Source organism: Podarcis erhardii (genome assembly GCF_964252035.2).
Source record: "Podarcis erhardii genome assembly, chromosome: 13".
Taxonomy (NCBI): Eukaryota; Metazoa; Chordata; class Lepidosauria; order Squamata; family Lacertidae; genus Podarcis; species Podarcis erhardii.
Genome location: NC_138502.1, coordinates 55,006,389 through 55,033,859, shown reverse-complemented (window position 1 = coordinate 55,033,859; position 27,471 = coordinate 55,006,389). Strand labels below are relative to the sequence as shown.

The following is a 27,471-nucleotide window of genomic DNA, read 5'->3' as shown; positions in this document are numbered from 1 at the left end:
TTTGTTTTGAGCTGGCCTACCTTAACCAAAGAGTCAGGTTGAGGTAAGGGTCAACAGGCATCATTTGTAAATGGATGGCTTAGCCAAAGGATATAAGAAGGGCCTGCTGGATGAGGCTAATGCTCCAGTGGAAAGCCACAAGCAATTTTGGGGCACAAAAGCAAGACTCTCCCCTCCTGTGGCTTCCAGCAACTGGGATTCAGAAGCATGGCTTGGATGCACAGCATGGCCATTGTGACTGGCAGCCATTGAGAGCCTCATCTTCCATGACAGACCAGCTTCTCTGACACGATCCTGCCCACCAGTTGAGAATGATTCAAAGGCTCTTCACTACATCCCCCCAATATCAGAAGTTAGGTGGCAAGTAGAGAGGGGGGCAGTTCCATGGAAGCATACAAATTTAGGGACACTTTTGAAAACTTCGTATTGTAAGACGTATTGAAGCTGTTTTGATAAGAACCTAATATCATAAAAAGATTGTGCTGGATCAGGCCAATGGCCCATCTAGTCCACTACAGTGGTACCTTGGGTTAAGAACTTAGTTCGTTCTGGAGGTCCATTCTTAACCTGAAACTGTTCTTAACCTGAGGTACCACTTTAGCTAATGGGGCCTCCTGCTGCCACTGTGCTGCCACTGCACGATTTCTGTTCTCATCCTGAAGCAACGTTCTTAACCCGAGGTATTATTTCTGGGTTAGCAGAGTCTGTAACCTGAAGCCTCCGTAACCTGAAGCATCTGTAACCCGAGGTACCACTGTATTCTGTTCTCAAAGTGGCCAACCAGGTGCCTGTGGGAAACTCACAAGCTCAATTCAAGCCCAAGAGCCCTCTCTCCTCCTGTGGTTTCCAGCAACAGAGCATGGCGGCAATGTCTAATTGCCATTGATAGCCCTCTCCTCCATAAATTTGGTCCATGGAGAGAGCCACCCTTGAAGATGGATGATGGCCCGAGCAAGGGAAGGTCAGTAGCTCCAGTTTCCCCCAGGCTAGCAAGACAGCCAAGCTGGTGTGCGCAAAGCAAGAGTCAGCACCTTGGAGAGAGGTAAAGGCTGAGTTCAGATCCTCGACCAGTGTTTCTGCAGCTGAGCCCAACCACTAATGATGTCTCAGCAACCACCGAGTTTTATAGCCGGGTTGTGTGGCCACTGAGTAGATGCTTGACCCCCCCCCCCCGAACTGCCTCCTAACTAAAGGACTGGTGCCGTCTTCTGCAGCTAAGTACCTTCTTCAAGGTAATGGGGTTTCCAGCTCTTGGGATCTCTCCTCTGGGATCTCCTGATTCTCCAATGTGTCCATTAAGAGGACCTAGCAGTGGAACTGACATTTTGGGGCTCAGGGAAGGGAAGGTGAGCTCCATGGACCCATACAGGATGAACCAGGGCCAGATCCCTCTCCACCTTGGGGCTGCTGCAGCCTCCAAGGAGTCTTGGTATGGGATCAGGAAAAAAATCCACAGTTGGTAAGGCAAAACAGATAGATGGAACAGTCTATTTCCAGTTCGGATCAATTTTCCATGTTTATTCTTAAGCCCCACCTCATCCCTGACTAGATGTCATCCGAAAGGGTAGTGTGCAACTGCCTTTGAGAAGCTACTGAGGCGCACAGCTCAGATATTGGTGGCCAATATGGTGACCGATGGAGCACAAAGGGGAAACTGCACACCAGACGGGAGACGTCCGGCTGACAGACTTACCACAAAAGGAAATGATGTGGCTGCTGTCTTCATGTACAAACTTCCTGGTGACGGATTCCTCCATTATCTGTTTCACCTGCAAAACAGTAGAGACAAAACAAAAGAACGGTGAGTTTTTTAGTTTGTGAAGGTAAAATTAAAGTATTAGGTTCCAGTCCCCTTGCTAGCAGACTGGATCACTCCCAGGACAGAGATCATTCCAGAGTTTGAAGCTTTGAGGCTGCAGGGACCAAGTTCAAAGAGCTCCTGAGAGCCCCTCCAAAACACACACACAAGAAGTAGAAGGATTTTTGTGACTATGCCTAGAAGCTGAACTCAGATGCAAGTAGAGCAGAAGGCTGAAAATTAAGCCCTGGAGAGCAGAGAGCAGTTGGATTAAAAGTGCCTGCATCAAAATGAAATCCATTTACAGCAGTTTTAAAAATTGCTCTTAAAGGAATGAAGCACACAGGCCACTGAGTGCTTTGATCCTGTAATGGCAACAGGAATGTGATGGAAGGGTACAAGGGGTCACTGGGCAAGTGAAGATCAGTGGGTTACAGAATCATAGAATCCTAGAATCAAGAGTTGGAAGAGACCACAAGGGCCATCCAGTCCAACCCCCTGCCAAGCAGGAAACACCATCAGAGCACTCCTGACATATGGTTGTCAAGCCTCTGCTTAAAGACCTCCAAAGAAGGAGACTCCACCACACTCCTTGGCAGCAAATTCCACTGTCAAACAGCTCTTACTGTCAGGAAGTTCTTCCTAATGTTTAGGTGGAATCTTCTTTCCTGCAGTTTGGATCCATTGCTCCGTGTCCACTTCTCTGGAGCAGCAGAAAACAACCTTTCTCCCTCCTCTGTGTGACATCCTTTTATATATTTGAACATGGCTATCATATCACCCCTTAACCTCCTCTTCTCCAGGCTAAACATGCCCAGCTCCCTTAGCCGTTCCTCATAAGGCATCGTTTCCAGGCCTTTGACCATTTTGGTTGCCCTCCTCTGGACACGTTCCAGTTTGTCCGTGTCCTCCTTGAACTGTGGTGCCCAGAACTGGACACAGTACTCCAGGTGAGGTCTGACCAGAGCAGAATACAGTGGCACTATTACTTCCCTTGATCTAGATGCTATACTCCTATTGATGCAGCCCAGAATTGCATTGGCTTTTTTAGCTGCCGCGTCACACTGTTGGCTCATGTCAAGTTTGTGGTCAACCAAGACTCCTAGATCCTTTTCACATGTACTGCTCTCAAGCCAGGTGTCACCCATCTTGTATTTGTGCCTCTCATTTTTTTTGCCCAAGTGCAATACTTTACATTTCTCCCTGTTAAAATTCATCTTGTTTGTTTTAGCCCAGTTCTCTAATCTGTCAAGGTCGTTTTGAAGTGTGATCCTGTCCTCTGGGGTGTTAGCCACCCCTCCCAGTTTGGTGTCATCTGCAAATTTGATCAGGATGCCCTTGAGTCCATCATCCAAGTCGTTCATCATCCAAGTGCTCCTCCCAATCCCTGGGCTATGGATTCTCCCCTGGGGCTGCTGCTCCGATTCCAGCTGGAGCAACATGAAAAGTGAGGCACAAAATGAGTGGGCACCTTGCAAGAGCAGCTGTCAGAGAAGGTGAGAAGAGGATGAAGCTTCCCCCTCCACCATCCCATCAGCCATCCTCCCCTTCCTCCTGCCTCACATTATGAAAGAAACGTTTTACTTGCACACAGCAGATGCCTGTGCACAACTCCCCAGGATTTTAAAATAATGGTGCTGAGAGCAGATGGCAGGACAGGTGGGAAAGGGAGAGATTTTAAATCTGTCTTGGGGTGGCAGCTGCTCCTTCCAGGAACATCTCTGTCATTCTTTAGCTAAGATTTCTGCATTGGAGGGGGTTGTACCAGCCTGCAAGCGCTCCAATTGGAGAACAGCCTTTACCAAAGGTGTCATGGACTTTGAAGATGCTTGAACTCAGGACGAAAGGGAGAAACGAGCTAAGAGGAAGGCAGGCCTGGCAAACTCTCACTGGGATCAACTCCCACCCGGAAACCCATGTCCCCACTGTGGAAGGACGTGTGGATCCAGAATTGGCCTCCACAGTCAGTTATAGCCTCCCTGTTAAGACCATATTGAGGGTAGACAATCTTACTCGGCTATGAGGGATCGCCAAAGAAGAAGACAACTAGATTACCCTTGAAGATCCCTTCCAACTCTGCAATTCTTTGATTCAATGAAATCCAAGAACCTAAGAAGCACCCCTGCTAGATCAGATCAAGGGTCCGATAGGGAGGACAGGATGGGGAAAACTAACTTAGTCACCCCTCTCATGTCAGAAGATTCCTGGCAACCAGCCAGCCATTCTGGGAGGCAAAGGGGCCCAACAAGCAGGGATTGTTCCTTTCCCAGGTATCAGGAAAGGTCCTGCATCTGCACCAATCCTGTCCTGAAGAAAACTGCTTTTAATGAGCTTCCTATGTTCTGCAGGGAATGTGATGGCAAGCAGCCCTTAGAGAAAGCTGCCCTGAGAGAAAAACAGTTGTGATCTCTGTCCTCTTATGAGGAAATTGAAAATGCAATTCTGGGCTGCATCAATAGGAGTATTGCATCTAGATCAAGGGAAGTAATAGTGCCACTGTATTCTGCTCTGGTCAGACCTCACCTGGAGTACTGTGTCCAGTTCTGGGCACCACAGTTCAAGGAGGACACGGACAAACTGGAACGTGTCCAGAGGAGGGCAACCAAAATGGTCAAAGGCCTGGAAACGATGCCTTATGAGGAACGGCTAAGGGAGCTGGGCATGTTTAGCCTGGAGAAGAGGAGGTTAAGGGGTGATATGATAGCCATGTTCAAAGATATAAAAGGATGTCACACAGAGGAGGGAGAAAGGTTGTTTTCTGCTGCTCCAGAGAAGCGGACACGGAGCAATGGATCCAAACTACAAGAAAGAAGATTCCACCTAAACATTAGGAAGAACTTCCTGACAGTAAGAGCTGTTTGACAGTGGAATTTGCTGCCAAGGTGTGTGGTGGAGTCTCCTTCTTTGGAGGTCTTTAAGCAGAGGCTTGACAACCATATGTCAGGAGTGCTCTGATGGTGTTTCCTGCTTGGCAGGGGGTTGGACTCGATGGCCCTTGTGGTCTCTTCCAACTCTTCTGTGATTCTATGAAGAGGTGATGGCAGCTCAAGAGCTCCAGCTCAAAGCAGCTCTGAGCACAGACTTGCTTTCTTAAATGTCTTAAATGCGTCTTCTTTTGCACTTGGGATAGCCGTGCATGTTCTATTATACACCCGGAAGGTATCACACACGCAAATCCCAAGTTGGTAAAACTCAAACAGTCAGATTTTAGAATATTTATATCCTCTGTAATTTGTGTTCTGTTTTGCTTGCAGAGCTAGGCTTTTGTGGACTTACTGGCTGAACTGCCACATGATTTCTTTAAAAAGAAAAATTAAAAGCTGCTTTTAAGAGGGAATTTTTGGCTAGCTGGCTAGTGGCTAGTTAGCTAGTGGAGAAGGGTGGGATGTGACCTCTCAGGTGAGGGCAATGCAGTGGCCAGGCTGGCCTCCTCCTCACCTGCCTTGCCAACATCCAGCTCTGTTTGTCTCTGCCGTGCTGACAAGCCCAGGCTTTGCTCCTGCCGCTGTGCTCCTTCCCGCTGTGCAGTTGCTGCCTCTTTTCAAAGGACAGTGTGAGCTTTACAGCTGCTCAGCCAACAGCGGATGCACCAGGCCAATGACTAACCCCCTTCAGCCGACAATCCCTCTCAGCTCCTTTCTGCTGCCTCACCTGCCAGCTGCGCTTCCTGCCCCCAATGTGTCCTTAGGATGATAATAAAATAATGGCATTCAGAGTCACAATTTCCTGTGCAGGTTTGGTGCTTTCTCTATCCTTGCCTTGCTGTGGGACAGGAAGCGGGGTTTGAACCTGAAGCAGAGATCAGTCCCAGTGAGTGTTTGTATTGCAAACAGATTGAGAAATGAAGAAGCAGAAGGGGCCTCCAACCATGTGCAGAGTGCCTCTCAGCTGGCACTAAATTAGTACCCATGGCCCTCTGCCACGCATCCAAGGTGGGATTTGCCTGCTCCCCCACCCCATTCCTCAGCACGCATAAACTCCCCAACTGAGTCTGTTCAAGCAGTGAAATAGGACCTGATTGCAGAGGGGATCCTGTGCTCAATTCCCCCAAACAGCAGACGAGGAGGGAAGCCTATTTCTGCATGGCATCATTCCAGGTGGAAGATAGGGAACTCACAGGAAAGAATAATTAAATCCCTGCACACAGAAAATCAGCAGCTCAGGGAGAATGGTGCTAGCCCAGCTTCACACTTCCATGCTGGTTTTCTAAGTGCAGAGAGTTTGCTTTTTCTTCTTGGCAGGGATAAACCCAACCCACCTGTGAAGCCTGCAGTGGTTCAGTCCAGGAACTGGTTCAACTCCTCACTGGGTGTTGGTGAATAGGAGATCTTTGTTGGGGCTCTCAGAGCTGGAGGGAATTCACAATGGCAAGAACCTGGCCGTGGAGTCGACCCAATGCTAGGATGAACAGGATGGCCTTTTAGCAAGTAGCCAATTATCTTTGAGGTGTGTGGGGGGGATTTCAACCCTCTTGAGTGTTGAGCCCATAACAGAAGTGTCCTTGCATTCCTTCGCAGAGCAGCAGCCCCGCCCCGCCCCCAATGCTGCTCTGTACAAACAAAGCTTTGCTTGTGGGGAACCATCAACTTGCCTTTCCCTCCCAAGACGCTCAGATGTTTCTGGCTAGAAAGTGGGGGAGGGGACTGCTATCCACAGCAAGAGAGAAAGTGGACTGCTGGCTGTCCCTCCAGAACAGCAATGACCCCGGCTTCCACCAGGCAGCCGGCAGCCCCAACCCCACAGAAGGCAAACTGGTTGAGCTGCATTTTCCACCTGGTTCTGCAGCTGGAGGAGGGCAACCCTCAAGAGGAGACCTGAGGCAGGCTGCCAGACTGTGCTTTCTGCCCCTCCCCTCCCTGGTATCTGACATTTGCCAGTCCTCTTCCATTTAAAAAGGATCATGGGAGGCCCATAGCTTAGTGGAAGAGCTCCCCGGCTCAGTCCCCAAAGGCATATCCAGGAAGCACAGGCAATCATTCCTATGGGAGCTCTCTGAGACTTCTTGGGGGGCACTGGGACTTCCTCTCGCTCCCCCCAACCCACCCCAAAGCACTCCTTTCTTGCATCAAGGCCTCTTTCAAAATGTCTTTGTTATAGTTGACCATGGTCTCAGATCGGAATTCCTTTTACGTATGTATTGTTGTTGTTTTAAACTGTTTCTGTATTTATAATCGTTGTTTAAAGCTATTGTTATTTACTTCATAAAATTTACACACTGTTTGATGGTAAATGCTCAGAGAGAAGCAAGCAATAAAATTATCAGAAAAAACTGTAAAAACAACTCTTCAAAACATTCAAAAGATAAGATCAGCAATCAACAAAAGTGCACTGTCAACGTTCTACATATCCAGATTGGCTTGCCTAAATGAAAATGTTTTCAGTGGGAGCAAAAAGAGTGTTGGGGGGGGTGTCAAGAGGCAGGGACTTCCGGAGTGTGGGTGCTGCCACACTGAAGCAGCCATGAGGGCATCTATGGGGTAAGGCCATCTGGCAGGTGAACTGCTCCCAAGTTGTTATGAACTTTATACCTTGAACAGCACACACCCCCCCAATATTCCATTGTTTTATCTGTTTATATACTGTATGTAACTGATTTATAAATGTTCTTACATTCTAAATTGCTTTGGGATGCCTCAAGGGCAGCCATTTATAAATGAAATAAATACAAGCCTGTGGGGAGAACTCCCCTTTTTATCCCACTTCACTTTTCTTTTACAGCAGGCAAGGAACCCTTTTCAGCCCCTGGCTGGCATTGCGCTTGGCCTGCCTTGCAAGGGGCATGCCTGCCAGCAGTGCGTGTCACCCAGCACACTTTCACAGGCAGGTGTGCACACACCTTCAAGGGAGAGACCGGGATGACATCCTCCAAAGGGCACTGACCTGGGCATCTCCACCCAGCCCTGCATTTAGGCTCTTTTCATGGAGGAGACGCCATCAGTGGCCACGGTGGCTCTGCTGCCTTTGCTCTAGTTCCGCGGTTGGAGACAGAAATGCTGCTGAATACCAGTTGCTGGCAGGGAGAGTTGTAGGAGGGGAGAGCGCTGGAGTGGTTGGGTCCCGCTTGTAGGTTTCCCATAATGGGCATCTGGTCAGCCACTGTGAGAGCAGGATGCTGGACTCGGTGGCCTCCCATGGGCCTGATCCAGCAGGTGCTTCTGATGTTTTTAGCAGAGCCCAAGGCAGCTTGCTACACTCAACTCTTAAGGCTCCAACAACACACATTTTCCCCAGCAGTCAAACTGCCTCCTCACTGCTTTGCAAATCAAGGCTCAGACAGCAGTGCCAGTACCCATCCACATTAAAAGTAAACCAGGGAAGGCTGGCCTGACCTTGGCCGTGTCAGCACTGAAAAACTTGTTCTCTCATTTTGAATTTGCACAGGTGTAAACCAGGAGAGCCTTTTGGTTTAACAAAACACAACTCCCTCCCACCCTGTACCCCCCTCCAATTTGTCCACCTGCTGTCACCAGCCTGTAATTCCAATATCCCGCAGGGACAAGTGGAAAAAACTATCCTGCAGATAAAGCAACATCCTAATAATGAAGAAGTAAAACACACTGCTTGCATTATTCCTGTGCGTTCAATGACTGTTTGCTTTGGGTTATACAGATGATAACATAGCTGAGAAGTCTGATACGGATGGAAGAAGCACAACTGTTCTCTCTCCAACCCCTGCACACTCACAAAGTTTCATTTAGGGAGACAAAAAACAATCATGGCAAGAACTGATTTTCAACAGATACCTGAGGGTGCAAAGTGGGACAATGACTTTAGGTGCCTGGGGTTAGCCTTCAATCTTAAGAAGGTAGGGATCAAAATGTTTCTCGGATCACACACACATTGCACCCAGGTACCGCTCCTAAGCACCAGGGTTGCAACACACCTGTAGAGCCAGGTGCAGCCTTTCCCACCTTCACCATATGCAGAATTCAGTTTGGGCTCCACACTTCCCAGAACCAAAGGAAATGCCACAAGGGAGCCTTCTGCAGAGCTACATTTCCCAACAAGGAAAGAACTGGAGAATTGCACTGTTTCTGTTCAGATGGAGGTGGGGGAAGGCAAGCAGAGACCTGGAAGGTAGTGCGCATCTTGAAAACTAAAGCATACCAAGTTCCTACAGCCATGTAAGGTTTCTTCATACCAACCAGGTGCAAAAACTCTTATTTCTGCCTTTATTGCTGGTAACCCTCCTCCTGCCAAAATGCTTTTCTGCAGACCCGCATACAAATAGTTGAACAGAATCATAGAATTGTGGAGTTGAAAGGGACCCCCACAGGTCATCTAGTCCAACCCCCTGCAATGCAGGAATGCCTAGCTGGTTCCAGGTCTGCTCTTCTTTAAAGTGGCAGAACACCTGCTTGGCATTCAAAAGGTCCCTGGTTCAATCCCTGGCAGCGTCACCCTGTTTGAAACCCTGGAGAGCTGCTTCCAGTCAGTGTAGACAATACTGAGATGCATGGACCAAGAGCAGATAAGGCAGCCCTCCCCCCATGTTCCTATGCTTTTGCACCCTTGGAAAACGTAGTGTGCACAACAACAGGGGTGCCATCTGTTTCTGCCATAATCAGTGGGGAGCTGTAAAATGTGCCCCCAGGAAGCCCTTTCAGATCATATGATGCTACAAAGAGAAAGAAAGAAAGGTGATGCTGAGCTGACGCACATTTCCAAATTCCATCCCCTTCTAACTGCTTCACTCCCCAAAGCCACTGAAGATTTTAAAATCATGGCAGCAGCTGTTGCCACGGAAACAAACTGAAGCAATCAATGCTGGAGGATGAGCTGGCAAAGCTGGGAGAGGAGCAGGAGAGTCAGCTCCAAAGAGGCGGCGGGGGGGGGGGGGGGGCGCATGGATCTTTCCCTGGAACATTTTCAAAGCAGCAGAGGCAGAGGAAGGGAGCTCTTGGGGGAGGGGGCACAAAAAGCACCTTGAGCAGGAGAAAGCAGAGGCTATGACCTTCAAAGAGAAAGGAAATGGCCCCCGGAGGCTCTTCCTCAGCCAACGCACAGCAGAAAGCTCCCCCCTCCCAGGTATTTCGGGGGGGGGGGGGCACCAGCAACTGACTTTAAAATAAAATGAAACACACAATTGTTAATTGCGCCCATGGCTAGTTTGGTCCCAAACCCACATAAGAGCAAAAATAAAATAACATAAGAGCAAAAATAAAATAACTCAGGATGGAGGATGGTTCATGTATCTTGTATCAAGTATAGATACCATCATCTTAAAAGATACATTCGCCCAACTCTCACATATTTTTACTTATTTTTGTTTATTTATTTAACTTAATATTTATTTTATTCATTTATTTTATTAATTTCTATACTGCTTTATATTTTTAAGCAAATTCTCAAAGCAGTTTACAACATATTAAATCAATAAAACATAATTAAAGCAATCTGAAGAAAGTCAAATATAGAGTATACAGTCAAAGCAACATAACAGAAAACTAAAATATTATCTTAAAGATTTCAAAATAAAGCATGACAAAGGAGGTCAACTACAGAATGCATACTTAGCACAGTAGGGCTGGGGGAGTCTGGCCCTGCCCCCTAGGCCAGGTGGAAAGGGCCTTGCAGGGAGCAGCCTTCTTCTTTAAGAAGCTCAAAGTGGCATACGCAACTTTCTCCCTCTTTTGTCTTCACAACAACCCTGCGAGGCAGGCAAGGCTGAGAAAAGCAGTGACAGGCCCAGTGCGCTTCATGTCCAAGCCGGGCTATAATCCCAGGCGCCAGTCCCACACTCTAACCTTGCACCACATTGGCTCCCTTCTCACAGACATGTTTGACCTCTACATTTTTTTTTTAAAAAGAGCAACTCATATTACAGTGGTGCCTCGCAAGACGAAATTAATCCGTTCCGTGAGGCTCTTCATATAGCGGTTTTTTCGTCTTGTAAAGCAAGCCCATTGACAGCTTAGCGGATTAGCGCTATTAGCGGTTTAGCGGCTTTTAGTGGATCAGCTGATAAGCGGCTTAGGGCTTAGGAAAAGGGGGGGGAGGGAAAAAACCCCGCAGGAACTTGCAAGACATTTTCGTCTTGTGAAGCAAGCCCATAGGGAAATTTGTTTTGTGAAGTGCCTCCAAAACGGAAAACCCTTTCGTCTAGCGGGTTTTCCGTCTTGCGAGGCGTTCGTCTTGCGGGGCACCACTGTATATATAAGTGTGTTTTCTCAACCTGCCTTCAAATAATTTCTAACCTATTTACAGAATAAGATACTGCAATTCTCCTAATCAGAAGAGATGTAGATTCACATCAACTTCACCAACAATTCTGTGTTCTGTTGACCATCCAACAGAGGAAATGGCTTGTAACGCCCCCCACAAGTTGTAATGCCCCAACTTGTGTCGCTGGGTGGTGGGAAGGTAGGAATCGTAACCCAGCACCATGCGGAGGCACCAGGTTGCGGGAGGGGGCTCTGCTTTTACAAAAATTAAGTGAGGAGGTGGCGGAGAACCTCAGAAGAGTCAATGGCCCACAAAGTCCAGCATCCTGTTCTCACAGCAGCCACCCAGAGGCCCACAAGCAAGGCCAGGGCACACCAGCGCTCTCCCACTTGCAATTCCCTGCAAGGGGTATTCAGGGGTATGCATGCCTTCCTCTTTAACAGGAGAGGGAGAGGGTAAGAAGACAGGGTGTGGGATCAAGCCAAATGGGGGCCCCTGTAGTCCAGCCACCCAGAGGCCCCCATGGGAAGCCCACCATTAGGACTCTCCCCAATTGCAATTCCCAGTAAGTGGTCTTCAGAGGTATCCTGGCACCACCAGTGGAGGCAGAACATAGGAAGTGCTTGGCTGTGGGATCCATGCCGCCCAGCCTCCTGTTCTCACCATGGGCAGCCAGGGGCCTGTGGGATCTGAGCACAAGGCTTCCAGCAACTGGCATTCAGACTGTGGAGGCACAGGACAGCCCATGTGGCCGATCCTATTTTAAGGCCCTCCTAGTTGGGGGCCATCACTGCCTCTGGTGGGAGCGAGTTCCACTATGCACTGCACAAGGAAGGCCTTTCTGTCCTGAATCCTCCAACGTTCAGTTCATTGGATGTCCATGAGGAAACAGCTCTCACTGACTGCAGGCCATTCTGAGAACAACCACCGATGCCACACAATCAATAACTCTCCAGAAAAAGCTATCCAAGAATAGACCTTAAGAGTGTTCAGCACAAAGGAATAAAAACATCTTAAGCTCATTGCTGGCAGAGCAGGCAATTAAAAGGTGCTGGAGATGACCTCTACCTTGTGCCCTGGGAGCCCCATTTAAAAATCAAAGGGAAGACACACAGCTGAGGAGGATGCCTTCTGGGTCAGTAGGATGCTACCCTTACTGCCACTGTGCGCCCCCCCCCCCCGTGTTAAGTAACCACCACCCCTCCAATATTGGTGGGGTTGCCAAGGCAACCAGAAGAACTTCATTCTGCTTTCTCACCATCAATACATAAATTGGGACTGCATGAACTGGTTCCCTTGCTATTCCTTGAGAGCATTTAGAGTCAGCCAGAAAGAGAAAAAGATGCTGACATAATTTTTTGCTTGCTTCACACCCCTCTTCACGCAAACCATGGCTGTGTTTTTTCAGTGTGTTTCACCTTTGGGACACAATTCGTGTGTGTGTGTGTGTGTGTGTGTGTGTGTGTGTGCATGTGCGTGTGCGTGTGAATGTGAATGTGAATGTGATGCTTTTTGGCAAAGCATCATTTCCCCAGCACTTGTCACTATAAAACCATCTCACAAGACGATGGGCCCCATCTGCACTCTAGATGTAAAGTGGTATCGCACCACTTTAAGCAGCCATGGCTTTCCCCAAAGAATCCTGGGAATTGTAGTGTTAAGGGTGGGGAGCATTGTTGGGAGACCCCCTATCCCCCTCACAGAGCTACAGTTCCCTGAGAAGAGGGACTGACCATTAAACTACACTGAGAATTGAAGTTTTGTGAGACAAATAGTTCTGTTAGGGCCACTCAGCACCAAACAACAAACTACAGTTCCCAGGATTCTTTGGGGGAAAGGCTATGATAGTTTAAAGTGGCTTGCTAGTGTTTTACATTTACAGTGGGGACACTTTCATATTAGCCCCCACCACCACCAGATTCCTTGAGAGGAGCTCAGAGAAGGAGGAGAAACGTGTTTTCGGGCCACCCAACTCCTTCGTCCCAGAGATCATAAAGTGGGCAGGCATGCTCTCTCTCTCTCTCTCTCTCTCTCTCAATTGCAAATTACATGCAAGCAGAGAAGCACAATTTATTTGACTAACAGAGGAATTGCCAGCTCACAACTGCAAACAGAAATAAAACTCCCAGGCCAATGAGGACACGTGCTCATATTTCTTATTTCTTGCACAACTTACACCCCAACACAGGAGATACAAGGCAGTCCGGCCTGGAGAACATCGCCATCCAAGGTTTGTAACACGTTCCCCATGTGCCACAGTTCACATCCCAGCCCAGTTTGCCTTTCACATCCTGGTCCCTCCCTGTGAGGCAGCCTGAATGAAACTCATCTCTGGCACTTACATAACCATCATCACGGAGGCTTGCCCTATGCAGACTCCAGCTCTCCCAGGCTCACAGGAAGAGGCGCATAGCACCTATGGCTTGGTACATGGCTGGAGGGGAGGCTGTAGGAGGAGCAGGCAGCATTGTGGCTCAGGGACAGAACGCCTGCCTCACAAGCAAAAGGTCCCAGGTTCCATCCCTGCCTCAGAGCCTGGAGAGCAGCTGCTCCTTGTGTCAGCTGGAAAGGGTGGAGCAGCCCCAAAGACCACCCTGCCCCATGGGAGACCACCATGTTGAGCAGAGGCCAGAAAGAAAAATGGGCCTAGTAGTTGACATGGGCCTCACCTTTGCACAGGAGGTTTCATCCCAGCCATGCCAAAATCTAAGGGCAAATCCACAGTATATATTTAAAGCACATGACTTCCTTGCAAAGTATCCTGGAAGGTGCTGTGTCTCCCCACCAGAGCTACAATTCCCAGTACTCTTAACAAACTACAGGTCCCAGAATTCTTTGGGGGAAGTCACTTTTTAAAATGTGCCTCGTGTGGATCTGCACGGAGGTTTCCCTACATACACTTCCCCATCCAGGCTCCCAGTTGAAGGGGACACATCCCAATCGGGCCAAAGGATGGTGGGCATGGAGCCGGGCTGGTGAGGGGCACAGCCTGCAAAGAGGGTTGGCCAGGGAGACCTCATGCGGAGGTTCCCCATCCCTGGCATGGACCGTCCTGAGCTAGATGGACCAGTGGGCTCTCTGGATTCCGATGAGAGGCAGCGGGAGCCCCTCGTCTCTCTAGCCCCCAGCAAGGGCTTTGCTCCAGTCCATGGCAAAAGAAAACACAGGGGAGGCTTTGGAGTGGAGAAGCATCAGGCCTTGGCAAACGAATGCAGTGACCTCTTCTTGTTCATCTTGCCCTTGATGGGTCTGTCAGGACACAGCAACAGATGATGCCAGAATTCAATTAATGGGCTCAACGGAGCCAAACTTCCCCATGGGGTCACGCCAGCCAGCCTGCAGCTCCCCTCCCAAGAGCAGCACAAGTGAATGTGCAGTGAGAGGGAGCTGCAAAGGGGTAGCCCAGTACCAGCCACACACACCTCCCAGGCTGTGGGCTCTGCACAATCCAGAACTAGACTTACATAAGCAGCAACTCTTTTAGCACCACATGGGAAAGATTGGAGGAGCGGGGGTGGGGATCAAAATCAGAGCCATCTCAGTTCTGATCCTTGGGGGAGGGATGAGGGGGAGGATGAAAGGGTCTTGAACCCTTAGGAATGTTCCGCGGCTAGGCAGACAGGTCCAGATGTCATGCTGCCAGAGACCTTGAGAAATTATTCGTGGTCCAATAACGCTGAAGGCAACAAAGATAATAAATAAGCTGTCCAGAGGGCAAGCAATGCCCATCTTCCCCAGGACATGTTCCAGACTAGAGAGGAAGGGTTGTCCCCAGATGGGGGAAAGCCACTCTGTGTGTCCTCAGAGACTCCCTTTACCTCTACTATCTCATCTTGCCCCAGGGACTAGTGTCGTCTTAAACTTAAGTCCTGTTGGATCAGGAAGAGATGTCCAGCAGCCGACTCTCACAGTGGCCAGCCAGATACCTGCGGGAAGCCCCCCACGGGCCCCAGCACCACCTGCAATGCCCAACAACTGCGGGAAGCCCCCCACGCCAGCTCTCATCTGTGCACCTCCATGGTGACCTTGCTGCCATGGCCTGCCCCAAATAAGGGGAGACAGGAGCAAGGTCTCTGAGCATGTGAAGACTGCAAGGACCACTATGACAGGGTAACCCTGCACATGCAGGACAAAATGGGGAAGGAGTGACATGCCCCCCCCCCCCAAATCTGGAGAGGTTTGCATCCCTTCCTGCATTGCCTCGCTTTCCTTTTTTAAACAAACTGATCTGCTGTTTGGGGTAACAACCCCCCCCCCCATGTCCATTTGATGCTGGTCAGGTCTCTTCTTCCTGAGAGGAGGGAGGAAATCTCCTCGCTCAGTCTAAAGCCCCCCAAAAGGTGGGCCATGGGAAACAGTGCTTTACTCTCCCCGCCCCCCGCCTTGAATAGGATGAGTCAAGCGCATGGACCAAAGGCAGGAGACTCTTAAGTCGCACCCCCAAAAGCCCCAACATCCCCCCCCCCCAGCGCGCAAATGCAGAGCTACCGAACGAGCCCGCCCCCCCCCCCGCTCCCCAGCAGCGCGCACCCACCTCCTTCTTGGCGCTGCGCAGGAGGCGCTGCCGCGTCTCGGCCTCGGCGGGCAGCAGCAGCAGCGAGGAGGGCGTCCAGGCGCGCAGGGCGGCCGCCGAGCCCCCCCCCGCCCCCGCCCCCGCCGCCCCCCGCCCGCCCCCGCCCCCGGCCCGAGACGAGGAGGAGGTCGCCGCCGCCGCCGCCGCCATGGCGCGCTTCCTCCTCCTTCTGCCCGAGCGCAGGGAGCCGCGGGCCGCCGCGGACGGGCGGGTGGCTGCGCGGGGCTGGGCTGGGCTGGGCTGGGCGAGCCCGACGCGCCGCCCCTGCCAGCAGCTCCCCAGCCGCCTCCGCCTCCGCCTCCGCCTCCGCCGGCCGCCTTCCAGCGGACTAGCAGCTTGGCCCCGCGAAGGGGAGGGGCTCCCCAGCCCGGAAACGCGAAAGGATATGAAATTCAATCATCACTTGCTAAAACATTGACCTACAGGATATAATGAATGAAATTTTAATATTAGGGAAAGTCCCAGAGACTTGGAAAGAGGCATATATCACATTAATTCCAAAACAAGATACTGATGTGGCTTCCATAAAAAAATTATAGACCGATTTCATTATTAAATAATGATCATAAATTGTTTGCTGATATAATGGCCAATAGAATGAAAACAGTATTGGAAGAGTACATACACCATGATCAGGCAGGATTTCTTCCAGGTAGACAAATTAAGGATAATATAAGAAATATTATAGATATTATAGAATACCTGGAAATGAGAAATGAAAAACAAGCAGCATTGATGTTTATAACAAAATTTTAAAAATCCTTCTGGTAACACGTTAGAGACCAACTAAGTTTGTTATTGGTATGAGCTTTTGTGTGCATACCTGCAGAAGTGTGATACCTGTGACACTGAAAAAGCATTTGACAATGTCTCTTGGGAATTTATGAAAAAAGTACTTGAAGAAATGAATTTCAGAGAAAATTTTAGAAAAGGAATCCAAGCTATATACAGTGGTACCTCAGGTTACATACACTTCAGGTTACAGACTCTGCTAACCCAGAAATAGTGCTTCAGGTTAAGAACTTTGCTTCAGGATGAGAACAGAAATTGTGCTCCTGCGGCGTGGCAGCAGCAGGAGGCCCCATTAGCTAAAGTGGTGCTTCAGGTTATGAACAGTTTCAGGTTAAGTACGAACCTCCGGAACGAATTAAGTACTTAACCCGAGGTACCACTGTATTCAGATCAAAAAGCGAAATTAATTGTCAATCAGGTGGTAGCAGAAGAATGTAAAATACAAAAAGGAACAAGACAAGGATGTCTGCTATCACTTTTATTATTTATTTTAGTCCTGGAAGTCCTGGCGAGAAACATAAGGGCAGATGAAAACATTAAAGGAATTAAAGTAGGGGAAAAGTCATATAAATTGAAAGCCTATGCAGACGATCTGGTAATTACAGTTGAAGATCCCAAAAACACTCTTCTGACAGTGTTGGAAAGAATTCAAGAGTTTGGGCAAGTAGCAGGATTTACATTAAACAAAAGTAAGACCAAGTTATTAGTTAAAAATCTAACAGAAGCAGATAAAAAGGAATTATCTCAAACCATAGAAATAGAAACCCAATAAAAGGTTAAATATTTAGGAATTTGGCTAACAACCAGAAATATCAATATTTATAATTATGAAAATGTTGGAATGAGTTAAAAAGGAATCTAGAAATATGGGGCAGAATGAATTTATCATTATTAGGAATAATTGCAGCAATTAAAATGAACACATTGCCAAAAATGTTGTTTTTATTCCAGACAATACTGGTAATAAGCAACACAGTCTGCTTCAAGAAATGGCAAAAATATATTTCTAAATTTATCTGGAAAGGGAAGAAACCAAGGATAAAACATAAAATATTAACAGATACTAAAGATAGAGGAGGTTTCTCCCTTCCAGATTTCAAACTTTATTATGAAGTGAGCTGTGCTACTTGGATCCGGGATTGGATTAAATTAGAAAATACCGATTTACTGGATCTGGAAGGACATGATAATAGATTTGGTTGGCATGTGTACTTCTGGTATAATAAAGCAAAAGTACATAAAGCTTTTCATAATCATATAATCAGGAAATCATTGATAAAAGTATGGGGGAAATATAAAGATTTATTAGAACAAAAAACTCTCTGGTGGGTTGCCCCAACAGAAGCAATTTCAATTAAAAAGATAAATATGGAAGGGAAATGGCCGACATATAGAGATTTGCAGATAGAAAGAGAAGGGAAATTAAAACTTAAGGATTATGATGAGATAAGAGAACACATTCATGATTGGCTGCAGCATCGTCAATTAAATGAGGTTTTTAAAGAAGATAGTAAGAAAGGATTTGGATATATCATATATAGATTTCAAAGAGAAATTGTAGATGATAATAATAAACTCTTAAAGAAAATGTGTAATTTATTATTAGAATGGGAGACTAAAGATGAAGAGGTCAAATCTGTAACAATTAAATGGGCACAAGATATAGGACACAACATACAAATGGATGATTGGGAAAAATTATGGACTCCACTCTGGATTTGTGGAAGGTTGCCTCCTTAGTCCTTTCTGCTCCTGAAGATATCCCACAAGGCAAAGAAAGTTTAGGATCAGACTTTTTCTTCTCCTAGATGGGCTCCCTTTCCAGGTGGACAAGCCCCATCTGCCCCTCACTTCCCTCCACAACAAAGGCAGAAACTACCTTCCTGACTGTTGGACCTACTTTTGGTCTCTCTCATCAGATCCATCTGCCAGAGCCTGTCTTTGCATGCAGGGAAGTCCCTAACTTCCCAAGGATTTGAGACCCATCGGCTCTCCTCCCCTGGTTTAGCTGGCCAGTCAAAGCCGTTCCCAAGATTGTGGCTGCTGTGGCATGCTAACAGCTTCTAGGAGCCACAGGTGAGAGCCGAAGGGCAGTGGGTGGCAGGTGGGCAGGTGGGGAGGACCAAAGGTGGACAAACTACCCCAGAAGGAGCATGATGTTTCCCCTACCAGATGTTCTACCCTAACACCCCAATATATAAATGTAATGAATAAAGAAACACATGCTTGGATATGTAATGAATATGCAATAAGCAGTCCTAGTATGGGAAGACTCCTCCTCTCTCACTGGTAGTTAGAGCTCCTTTTTTAGTCCTTTTTGGGGAAGGGCCATCCTGCCCTCTGGGGGGGGGGGGCTCCTGACTCGCAGCTGCCCTCCTCCCAGAGGGAGCCCTGCCTGCGCTTCCTCATGTAGCTGGAAAAGCACCAGGTACAGGAGAGGCCCCAGGATGAAGGAGATAAAGGCTTCCTTGCCCTTTGTCCACCAAGGCTTTGGATGTTTCTCCCCACCCCCCACTGAAATCTCCACTCCTGTCAATCTTCCTGCACCCCTTGCAGGCAGATGAACATCAGCTCAGCCCAGCCTGTCACTTCCCATCAAGGTCAGCTTCACAGAGCAACTTCTGAACTGTGGGCAGGAGCCCAAAAGGGAGCTGGGCCTCAACACCTTCCTGGGCTGGCAGCTCAATAACATGCTCCGTGTCGTTTCTCTCCGTGTCCCACGCCTCTTTTCCAGGGAAGAAGAAGCTGGGAGGAGTGCCAAATGCTGCTTCTGAGGTGGCCAGCTTTCTTTTTTTTTAAAAAAATTCTTTTTATTAAGTTTCAGTTACAACAAAAACGTTAAACAAAAAAAAGAAGAAAACCAAAAAAAGAAAAAAAAGAAAAACGAGCACACATGACAAAAACAGTTTCAGACATAAAGTTTGACTTCCTTCCCTCCCGATTTCGGGCTTCTTAATATAAAATTCCATTTTCTGCAGCTGGTAATTATAACTGATTTACACATCGTAAGTTTTATAACAGACCTGCTATAGTTTTTAAGTTTCTATGATTTCCTTCAATATAAGCCATAAATTTATTCCAATCGCCAATAAACTTTGCATTTTTTTGGTTTCTAATCTTTTGTGTCATTTTTGCTAATTCAACAAATTCAAATAATCTTGATTGCCACTCCCTCACCGTTGGTATATTTGTACTTTTCCAATTTTGTGCAATTAGTATTCTGGCCGCTGCTGTCGAATATTGAAACAAAATCTTGTCTTCTTTTTTTTAATTTCATCCCCAATTATTCCTAGTAAAAAGGCCTCTGGTCTTTTAGGGAAGGTGTATTTAAATATTTTTTTTAACTCATTGTAAATCAAATCCCAAAATTTCTTCACTTCCTCACACGTCCACCACATATGGAAGAAATTGCCTTCTTTTATTTTGCACTTCCAGCAGGCCTTATTTCCTGTTTTACACATCTTTCCTAATTTTACTGGTGTGATGTACCACCTATAGATCATCTTTTCCAAATTTTCTCGAAGTGCGACACTTGCCGTAAATTTTATTCCGTCATTCCATAATTTTGCGGGAAAACTGTATGCCCGCTTCCTGCTGAACAGGCTTATCCAATGGGCCGAAGAGAAAAAATTAATTGGGCCCGAACAAGCTGGATTCCGCCCAAAACAGTCAACGATTAATCATATTCTAATTTTACAGCATCTTGCCTGGAAATATTCCACCCCAAAGGGTGGTCAACTTTGTGTGGCATTCATTGACCTAAAGGCAGCATTCGATAGTATCCCCAGGAGCATCCTCTGGGAAAAACTCACCCGCTGGGGCATCGACAGAAGGCTTCTCTGGCTAATAATCAAACTCCATGAGAACTCAGCGGCTAGAGTGAGACTCACCCCGGAGGGTGATCTCACCAACTCAATTCCCATTAACAGAGGTGTCCGACAGGGTTGTATATTGGCTCCACTCCTGTTCAATTTGTTCATAAGCGACATGAGGACTCCCCTAATAGAGGCCCAAGAAAGGATTCAGGCACCCCGCCTAGCACTTTATCGCTGCCCTTTGTTACTATATGCGGATGACGCAGTCATCCTTTCTTTTTCTAGAGTAGGTCTCAGGAGGGCCTTAAAATTTTATGGATCATACTGTAACGCAAATTCCCTTACAATTAATTATGGAAAATCTAAGATCCTAATTTTCTCAAAGAGCTGGAAACTCCATAATTGGAAAATTGATGGGAGAGTCTTCGAACAAGTCTATAAATTCCAATATTTGGGAGTTTGGTTACAACATAACCTTAGATGGAAGGCCTATGTAGCCTATGTTACAAATAGAGCCAAAGCTATTGGCGATTTTGCGATTCTTCTTCACCGATGGGGCCCTTCATATCCCATCGGCGTTGAAGGTCTTCAAGGCCAAGGTGATTCCGACAATTGCTTATGCCATCTCAATTTGGGGGACTTTTGTCAACCTATCTCACCTAGAGGTTATTCAAAATCAGTTTCTAAGAGGGATATTGAAACTGCCCAACTGTTTAAGTAATACAGCGTTACGCATGGAACTTAATACTGTATCCCTGGAAAATGCTCTGTGGAAGCACATACTTTGTCACTGGTTATCTCTATGGCACAATCTCCCAAACTTGTACTTGATACAATGTATGTGGAGAGATGATTTCCAGAGCCCATGGGTAAAAAATTTACAGCTGAAAATTACGGCAATGGGAATCTCCCCATCCAAATTACTAGAGCAGGACATAGTCCCAGCTAAAAGAACAGTAACCTGTAAACTAGAGGAGATGGACTTGCAGCAGAAAATGGTCTTGGGCAATGGTACCTGCTCACCTCTAAATCTTGGTTTATTACCCCTCTTAAGGCTCCCAAACTATTTGAATTCCTTAACTTCTTCGGCTCATAGATATGCCTTTGTAAAGGCAAGATTCAACACCTTCCCATCGAACGTGCTGAGAAATAGATTCTCCAATGGACAGATATCGCTCTTATGTGACTGTAATTGTGGGGCACCGGAATCGTTGCATCACATAATTCTTAACTGTGCTTTTCACTTACCGGCCAGGAGCAAGTTTCTTGCTCAATATCTAAAGGGAATTGCCGATGATACGATTGAAGCCAAACTGAGATATCTACTAATTGATGATGACCCTCTAAGATCACTCATGGTTGCCAGATTCCTGATCAGCGTCCTACCCCTAAAGAAGAGAAACGGACTCTTGTGTGGCTCGGATAATCCCTTTAAACCATGATCTATGTTTTAGGATGTAATCAGGTGATATCACCATTGATGTCTTTTATTAATTTATGAGCAGAGGGCGATGTTTACATTACAAATTTATTGCAATGTATGATGTTGGTCCTTTGTTTTTGTTTTGCTTTGGTTTTTGTCTGTTTTTTGTAAATTTTGGCGGTTTTAAATTTGGAGGTTCAAGTACATTATGGTGGTATGGGAAACTGTCGTGTGACGGGCCAATGGCCGTAATAAAGATCAATCCAATCCAATCCATAATTTTGACCATTTTTCATACTCTATATTATATCCCAGGTCCATCGCCCATTTTGTCATAACCTCCTTTATTTCCTCATCTTTGGTGTCCCATTCCAATAGTATATCATACATTTTAGATAGTAACTTAGTTTTACCTTCAATTATTTCTATCTGAAATTTGAATTTCTTTTCATTCATTCCTACTTTTTTATCCTCCGTCCATATTGCGTTTATTTGATGGTACTGTAGCCAGCCTGTTAGTTTTCCTTTCAAATCTTCATATGGTCTCAGTTTCCAGCCGCCTTCAGATCTTATCAATAGGTCTTCATATGTCAATCTTTGTCCTTCCATATTTGCTTTTTTAATTATTAAAATATCCGTTGGGGACAACCACCAGGGTATTTTCCATTTTAAAAGTTTTTTTTTTCCTCCCAAACTTCATATAGTGGTCCTCTAATGATATGGCTTGAAAACCCTTTGTGTACTTTTCCTTTATTTAACCACAAGTAGGCGTGCCAACCGAACCTATTGTTGAACCCTTCTAGGTCTAATAGGTCGGTATTTTCCAGGGTTATCCAATCTTTGATCCAACAAAGGCAGGCGGCCTCGAAGTATAGTTTTAAATTTGGGACCGAGAATCCCCCTCTTTCTTTTCGATCTGTAAGTAATTTAAATCTGATTCTCGGCCTTTTCCCCTGCCATATAAATTTTGAAAGGGTTTGAGATGGCCAGCTTTCATGCTAAACCCTGCTCCTATGCCTCTCACCAGTAGCTTGATCTACACACATCATCTGGGGGCTTCTAGTGCTCATCTGCCTGCAGTGAAAAGCTTTGCCTGCATATTGAGCTGGTCTTAAAGGCAGAGGAGCAGCCCAGGCAAGGGTCCTCCTGACCATGGCCACGACTTCACCCCCTCCCGGGGGTCAACTTCTTCCAAAGCTTTACATGAATCACCTTCAGCCTTTTGGTTCCTTCTCCTTCACAGTCTCCTAACAAGGGCAGAAGGTCCCAGGTTCAGTCCTTGACATTTCCCATTGAAGAGGCCAGAGGGCAGACCTGGGAAAGGTCTCTGTCTGAGACTCTGGAGAGCCACTGCCACTACAAAGAGGCATGACTGGCCTAGATGGATAGACATAGCTGTCTCCAAGGTTTAAATCCCAACCAAGGGCTTCTTAATTCAGGCTCTATCAATGGGACCTGCAGGCCAAGACATCCAGAGACTACCAGATTGGCAAAAGCTGCATTCATTTCATATCTGATGCTCACTAGAGCTCAGCCTGTTTAATCGGCATAGAAATCCAGGGCTCATCACAGAGACATATAAAGTTCTAAGATGAAAGTGGCTCTGAATATACACATCTCAGCACAACTAGACACACTCCCGAGATTCTAGGATCCAAACACTTTTGTTTAAAGAGGAAAGCTAAGGGAGTTTAAAATTCTACCTCAACTTGAATGGCGTGCAAAATGGAGAATCCTTTGCAGTCACACTGACATTTTCCACAAAGCCCCACTTTGCCATGGTCTGCCACTGCCACCCAATGCTCACCAGGTGAAGGCGCAACACTGAAACACACACGCTCTCCCTCTTGAAGGATCGGCACTATACTGAAAAAAGGAGAATTTAGTGGCATGTTGAAATTCTTGACATGGAAATGCCAATGGGAAGAGATGGGGACGGCTTCACCCTTCCAAATTGCAACTCTCCAGCAGTTTCCAAATAATTTCCATTCAAATGGAGGTGATGCAAGGATTCCTGACTTGGAAGGGACCAGCCTGGGAGGCAACCTTGAGCCTGAGCACATACTGTCTTAGGACGTGACCCCTGCTTGGGTGGCCCATGACAACTGTTTGACAGCGATGTAAAACCTCCATGTCCAGTGACCAGGGGTGTTGCTATGTAACAAAAAGAACTGGGGTGCAGGCCCCTGGGCAAATATGCTCAGATTGCATGTGTGCATATGCAAATTTAGAATTTGAATATCACAGAAGGCAATTTCATCATTGACTGCCTATTGATTTCCCAATGGATCCTGCTCCAAATTGATGGATTTTTTTTAATAACTCTGATTCACTAGATCATTTCTAGATAAATGGATCTTAAATTAATTTATTTACCTCTGCGTTTCAGAAGCTGGGGGGAGCAGGCAAGAGAAGCAGGTAGGTGTCACTATCTTTTGCAACAGCCTGCTGACTGCATTCATAGGACAGTTTATTCCATGTTCACAATGTTTCCCTAACTGTTAATTTCTGTGCATTATTTGAGCTTTCACATGACATAAAAGCCACTGCTAGAAATGTTGTGGAATATAGTGCAATCTTAGCAAATGTGTTGTTTGCAAATGGATTTTTTCCTGGAAGCAAATAACACAGAAGCAAGCACTAAACTTATATTTCACTACGTCTTTGGAAGAGACTTTTATGTGGAATGAAAACTCAGATTATAATACAGACCTGCAAAGCCCTAAATGGCCTCAGCCCTGTATCCCTAAAGGAGTGTCTCCACCCCCATTGTTCAACCTGGGCACTGAGGTCCAGCTCCGAGGGCCTTCTAGCAGTTCCCTCATTGCGAGAAGTGAGGTTACAGGGAACCAGGAAGAGGGCCTTCTCAAAATAAACAACTATCTGACTTTTAGAAGACATCTGAAGGCAGCCCTGTTCAGGGAAGTTTTTAATTGATGAATTATTGTATTTTAATATTTTGTTGGAAGCCACCCATAGTGGCTGGGTAAACCCAGCCAGATGGGTGGGGTATGAAAAACAAACAAACAAATAAACAGTTCGGGAAATGCCCTGAAAATGTGATAGGTGCTGTGTAAAGGCAGACCTAGACAAACATTTGCTTATGTTCTTAGAACAAAGCATTTGCTTATGTTCTTAGAACAAATGTTGAGCTATGAAGTCTCCATGTTCAGAGGCAGGTCTACCTCCAGAGACCAGATGCTGGAAATTAAGGAACTGGAGAAGACACACTGCCTGGATGGCCGGCTCAAGGGCTCCTAAGAGGCATCTCTCTGGCGCCTGTTGGGAAAAGAATGCTGATTTGGCTGGGGCAGGACCTGTGGCCCAACAGATCTTGTTGAACCCAAACTTCCATCTGCCCAAGCCACCAAGAGTTTGAGATTGCAGGTGTTGGGGTTCCACCAACATCTGAAGGGCCAACTCCTGGTCTAGGCTTCAAAAATACTATCCAAATTCTGCAGCCTGAAGACGTTCTGCAAGTTCTTTTAAGAACATAATAAAATATGAAGTGCCTGCTGGATCAGGCCAATGGCCCATCTAGTTCCGCATCTTGTTCTCCTGGTGGCCAACCAGATGCCTCTGGGAGACCCACAAGCAGGATACAAGCACAAGAGCAACTCTCTCCTCCTGTGGCTTCCAGAAACTGGCATTCAGAAGTACCTGCTGTTTCCGGCTGTGGAGGCAGAGCATAGCCATTGTGGCTAGTAGTCACCGATAGCCCTCTTCTCTCTAATCCTCTTTTTAAGCCATCCAAGCTGGTGGAAAATACCCTGATGCTGGGAAAGATTGAGAGCACAAGGAGAAGGGGACGACAGAGGACGAGATGGTGGGACAGTGTTCTCGAAGCTACCAGCATGAGTTTGACCAAACTGCGGGAGGCAGTGGAAACCAGGAGGGCCTGGCGTGCTCTGGTCCAGGGGGTCACGAAGGGTCGGACACGACTAAACGACTAAACAACAACAAGCTGGGGGCGATCACTGCCTCCTGTGGGAGTGAGTTCCAGAGTTCAACTGTGCTTGTCCCCAGAGGCCCACTGGGAAGCTGCACCTCAGTGCAACAACATTATCTGCACTTGTGATTCCCAGCAACTGGCACTCAGAAGCCTACCCACCATGGCTGGTAGTAGCCACTGGTAGTCTTATCTTCCTGTTTCCAAGCATTGCCAGTGGGCTTCTGCAGGAGAAGCTCTGAATGGATCAGACTATTTGTCTATACCTCTCTGCAGCTTGTGCCACTTACTCAGCACTGCCATTCAGCCTGATCCTCTTTGCCATGATTTTAAATTTCCAGTGTTGACCTTTCGCTAACCTGATCTGGGGGGGGGGGGACCTGAGGCCAATATGCCTGGAGGCAGAAGATGCTGTAGCCCAGCCTGCAGGTGGCCCACAATAGCATGCCTGACTGGTTCAGTGCTCATGAGGGCCTGGTCTCTCGCTCCGAGTTCTCCACCTCCACCTTGCGAATTCCTTTGCTCCTTTGATTGACAACCTAGAGCCAAAGATGACAGGAGATGTGAACATCACACTGACAGAACAGATAGGGAACTAAAGAGACTACGCTTCCCTGGCTAAGTTTCTGAGACCAGCACCGCTGAGCAGAAGATAATGCTGTGTGCACGCCCTTCTCCGATTGGCAAGACTGTGGTGTCTTTAGGAGATGTTGAGTTATTTGCACATAGATGCAACCTGAGCACAGGATACAGGGTTCACAGCATGAACCCCCGAGCACAACAAGAACCAGTCCTTGTAGAGACTAGGCCTGAGCTGGTCTCCATCCCACCAGGGCTCCTTGTGGACTTGCCCTGGTTGGCCCTCATTATGCCTCCTGTGTTCCTTACTTCCAGGCTCAGGTGCCTTCCCACATATGCCAGCAGTACATCTTTGCTGCTGTCCCTCAGATATCAGTCTCTTGGAGTATCGCTTCCGGCAGTGTTGCCATACTTCAGGGATTTCCTGGACATATATGGAATACTGCAGTCAGCAGCCCATGTCGGCAGTGTCATTTCCCCCCTGATTTTCCATAAAAGTAGATCAAAAACAGCATTTTTGAAATTTTGCAAAAAAACAGCTTTTCTGTCAGGATTTTCATTGTTTGAAATATGACAACCCCAGCTTCCAGTGTAACATCCCACTTTCTGTGGCAGCAAAGAGCCCCTCAGAATCAGGGGGCTGGTCTGAGCCAAAGAGGCAGACCACAGCAAATGAAGGAAGGAAAGCACATCACAAAAGGAAAAGCATTTGGGAGGGAGGAGGAAAAAGGAAAACCCAGTCACTCTTTTTTACTTGCAGGGTTATTACAGATGGAATGGAAATATTTCAAGGAGAGAAGGTGTCCTGAGTCACTGGTCTCTCAGTAGGGTGGATGGAGAGGCCCCACAATCCAGTCCCTGCGCAAGAAGAGCCTCACAAAGTTCAACAGGACTTCATCCCAGGTTGAAGGAGTGTGGAAGATTCCAGGGTATGTCCCTGGTTGCAACTCACAGCAGCCATTCACTGGGACCATCCTCCCATGTCACAGATGATTGCAACTCCCTGGTAGGCCAGAGGCCCAGAACCTTTGCGCTAAGGTCTGCCTGGAAGAAAGGGAGGCGGGAGAGCAGAGCCCCCTGCTTCTGCCCCCAGGAGACCTGCAATTCCCAATTTCCTCTCATTCTCTGGTAATCACTAAAATTCTTAGCTGGGTCTAAAACTTTGCACACACAGCAATTCCTGCACAACATCCAGCAATTCCTTGCCAGCAGATAAAGGTTGAGGCTATGGGGCTGGGTTTGGATTGGAGAGGCAGTGCCATCTCTCAGCCTGACCTACCTCACAGGAATGTTGTGAGGACAAGATGGGGATGAGGATAATTGTGAATGCTGCCTTGAGCTCCTTGTAGAGAAGGGAGGAGGGGATATAAATGTAAT

General features: G+C 47.2%; 1 protein-coding gene across 1 annotated transcript in view; it reads right to left on the bottom strand.

Moving 5' to 3' along the window:
• The window catches only part of SGSM1 (small G protein signaling modulator 1), a 90,717-nt gene extending 75,112 nt beyond the window's left edge, over nt 1-15,605 (bottom strand). Inside the window, exons 1-2 of the mRNA XM_081836508.1 lie at nt 15,498-15,605; nt 1,694-1,769 (exon numbers count right to left, since the gene is read on the bottom strand). Coding sequence (XP_081692634.1) covers nt 1,694-1,757 — 64 coding nt within the window. The 5' untranslated portion in view covers nt 1,758-1,769; nt 15,498-15,605. The remainder of the gene's footprint in view (nt 1-1,693; nt 1,770-15,497) is intronic.
• Between the last annotated feature and the right edge of the window lie 11,866 nt (nt 15,606-27,471).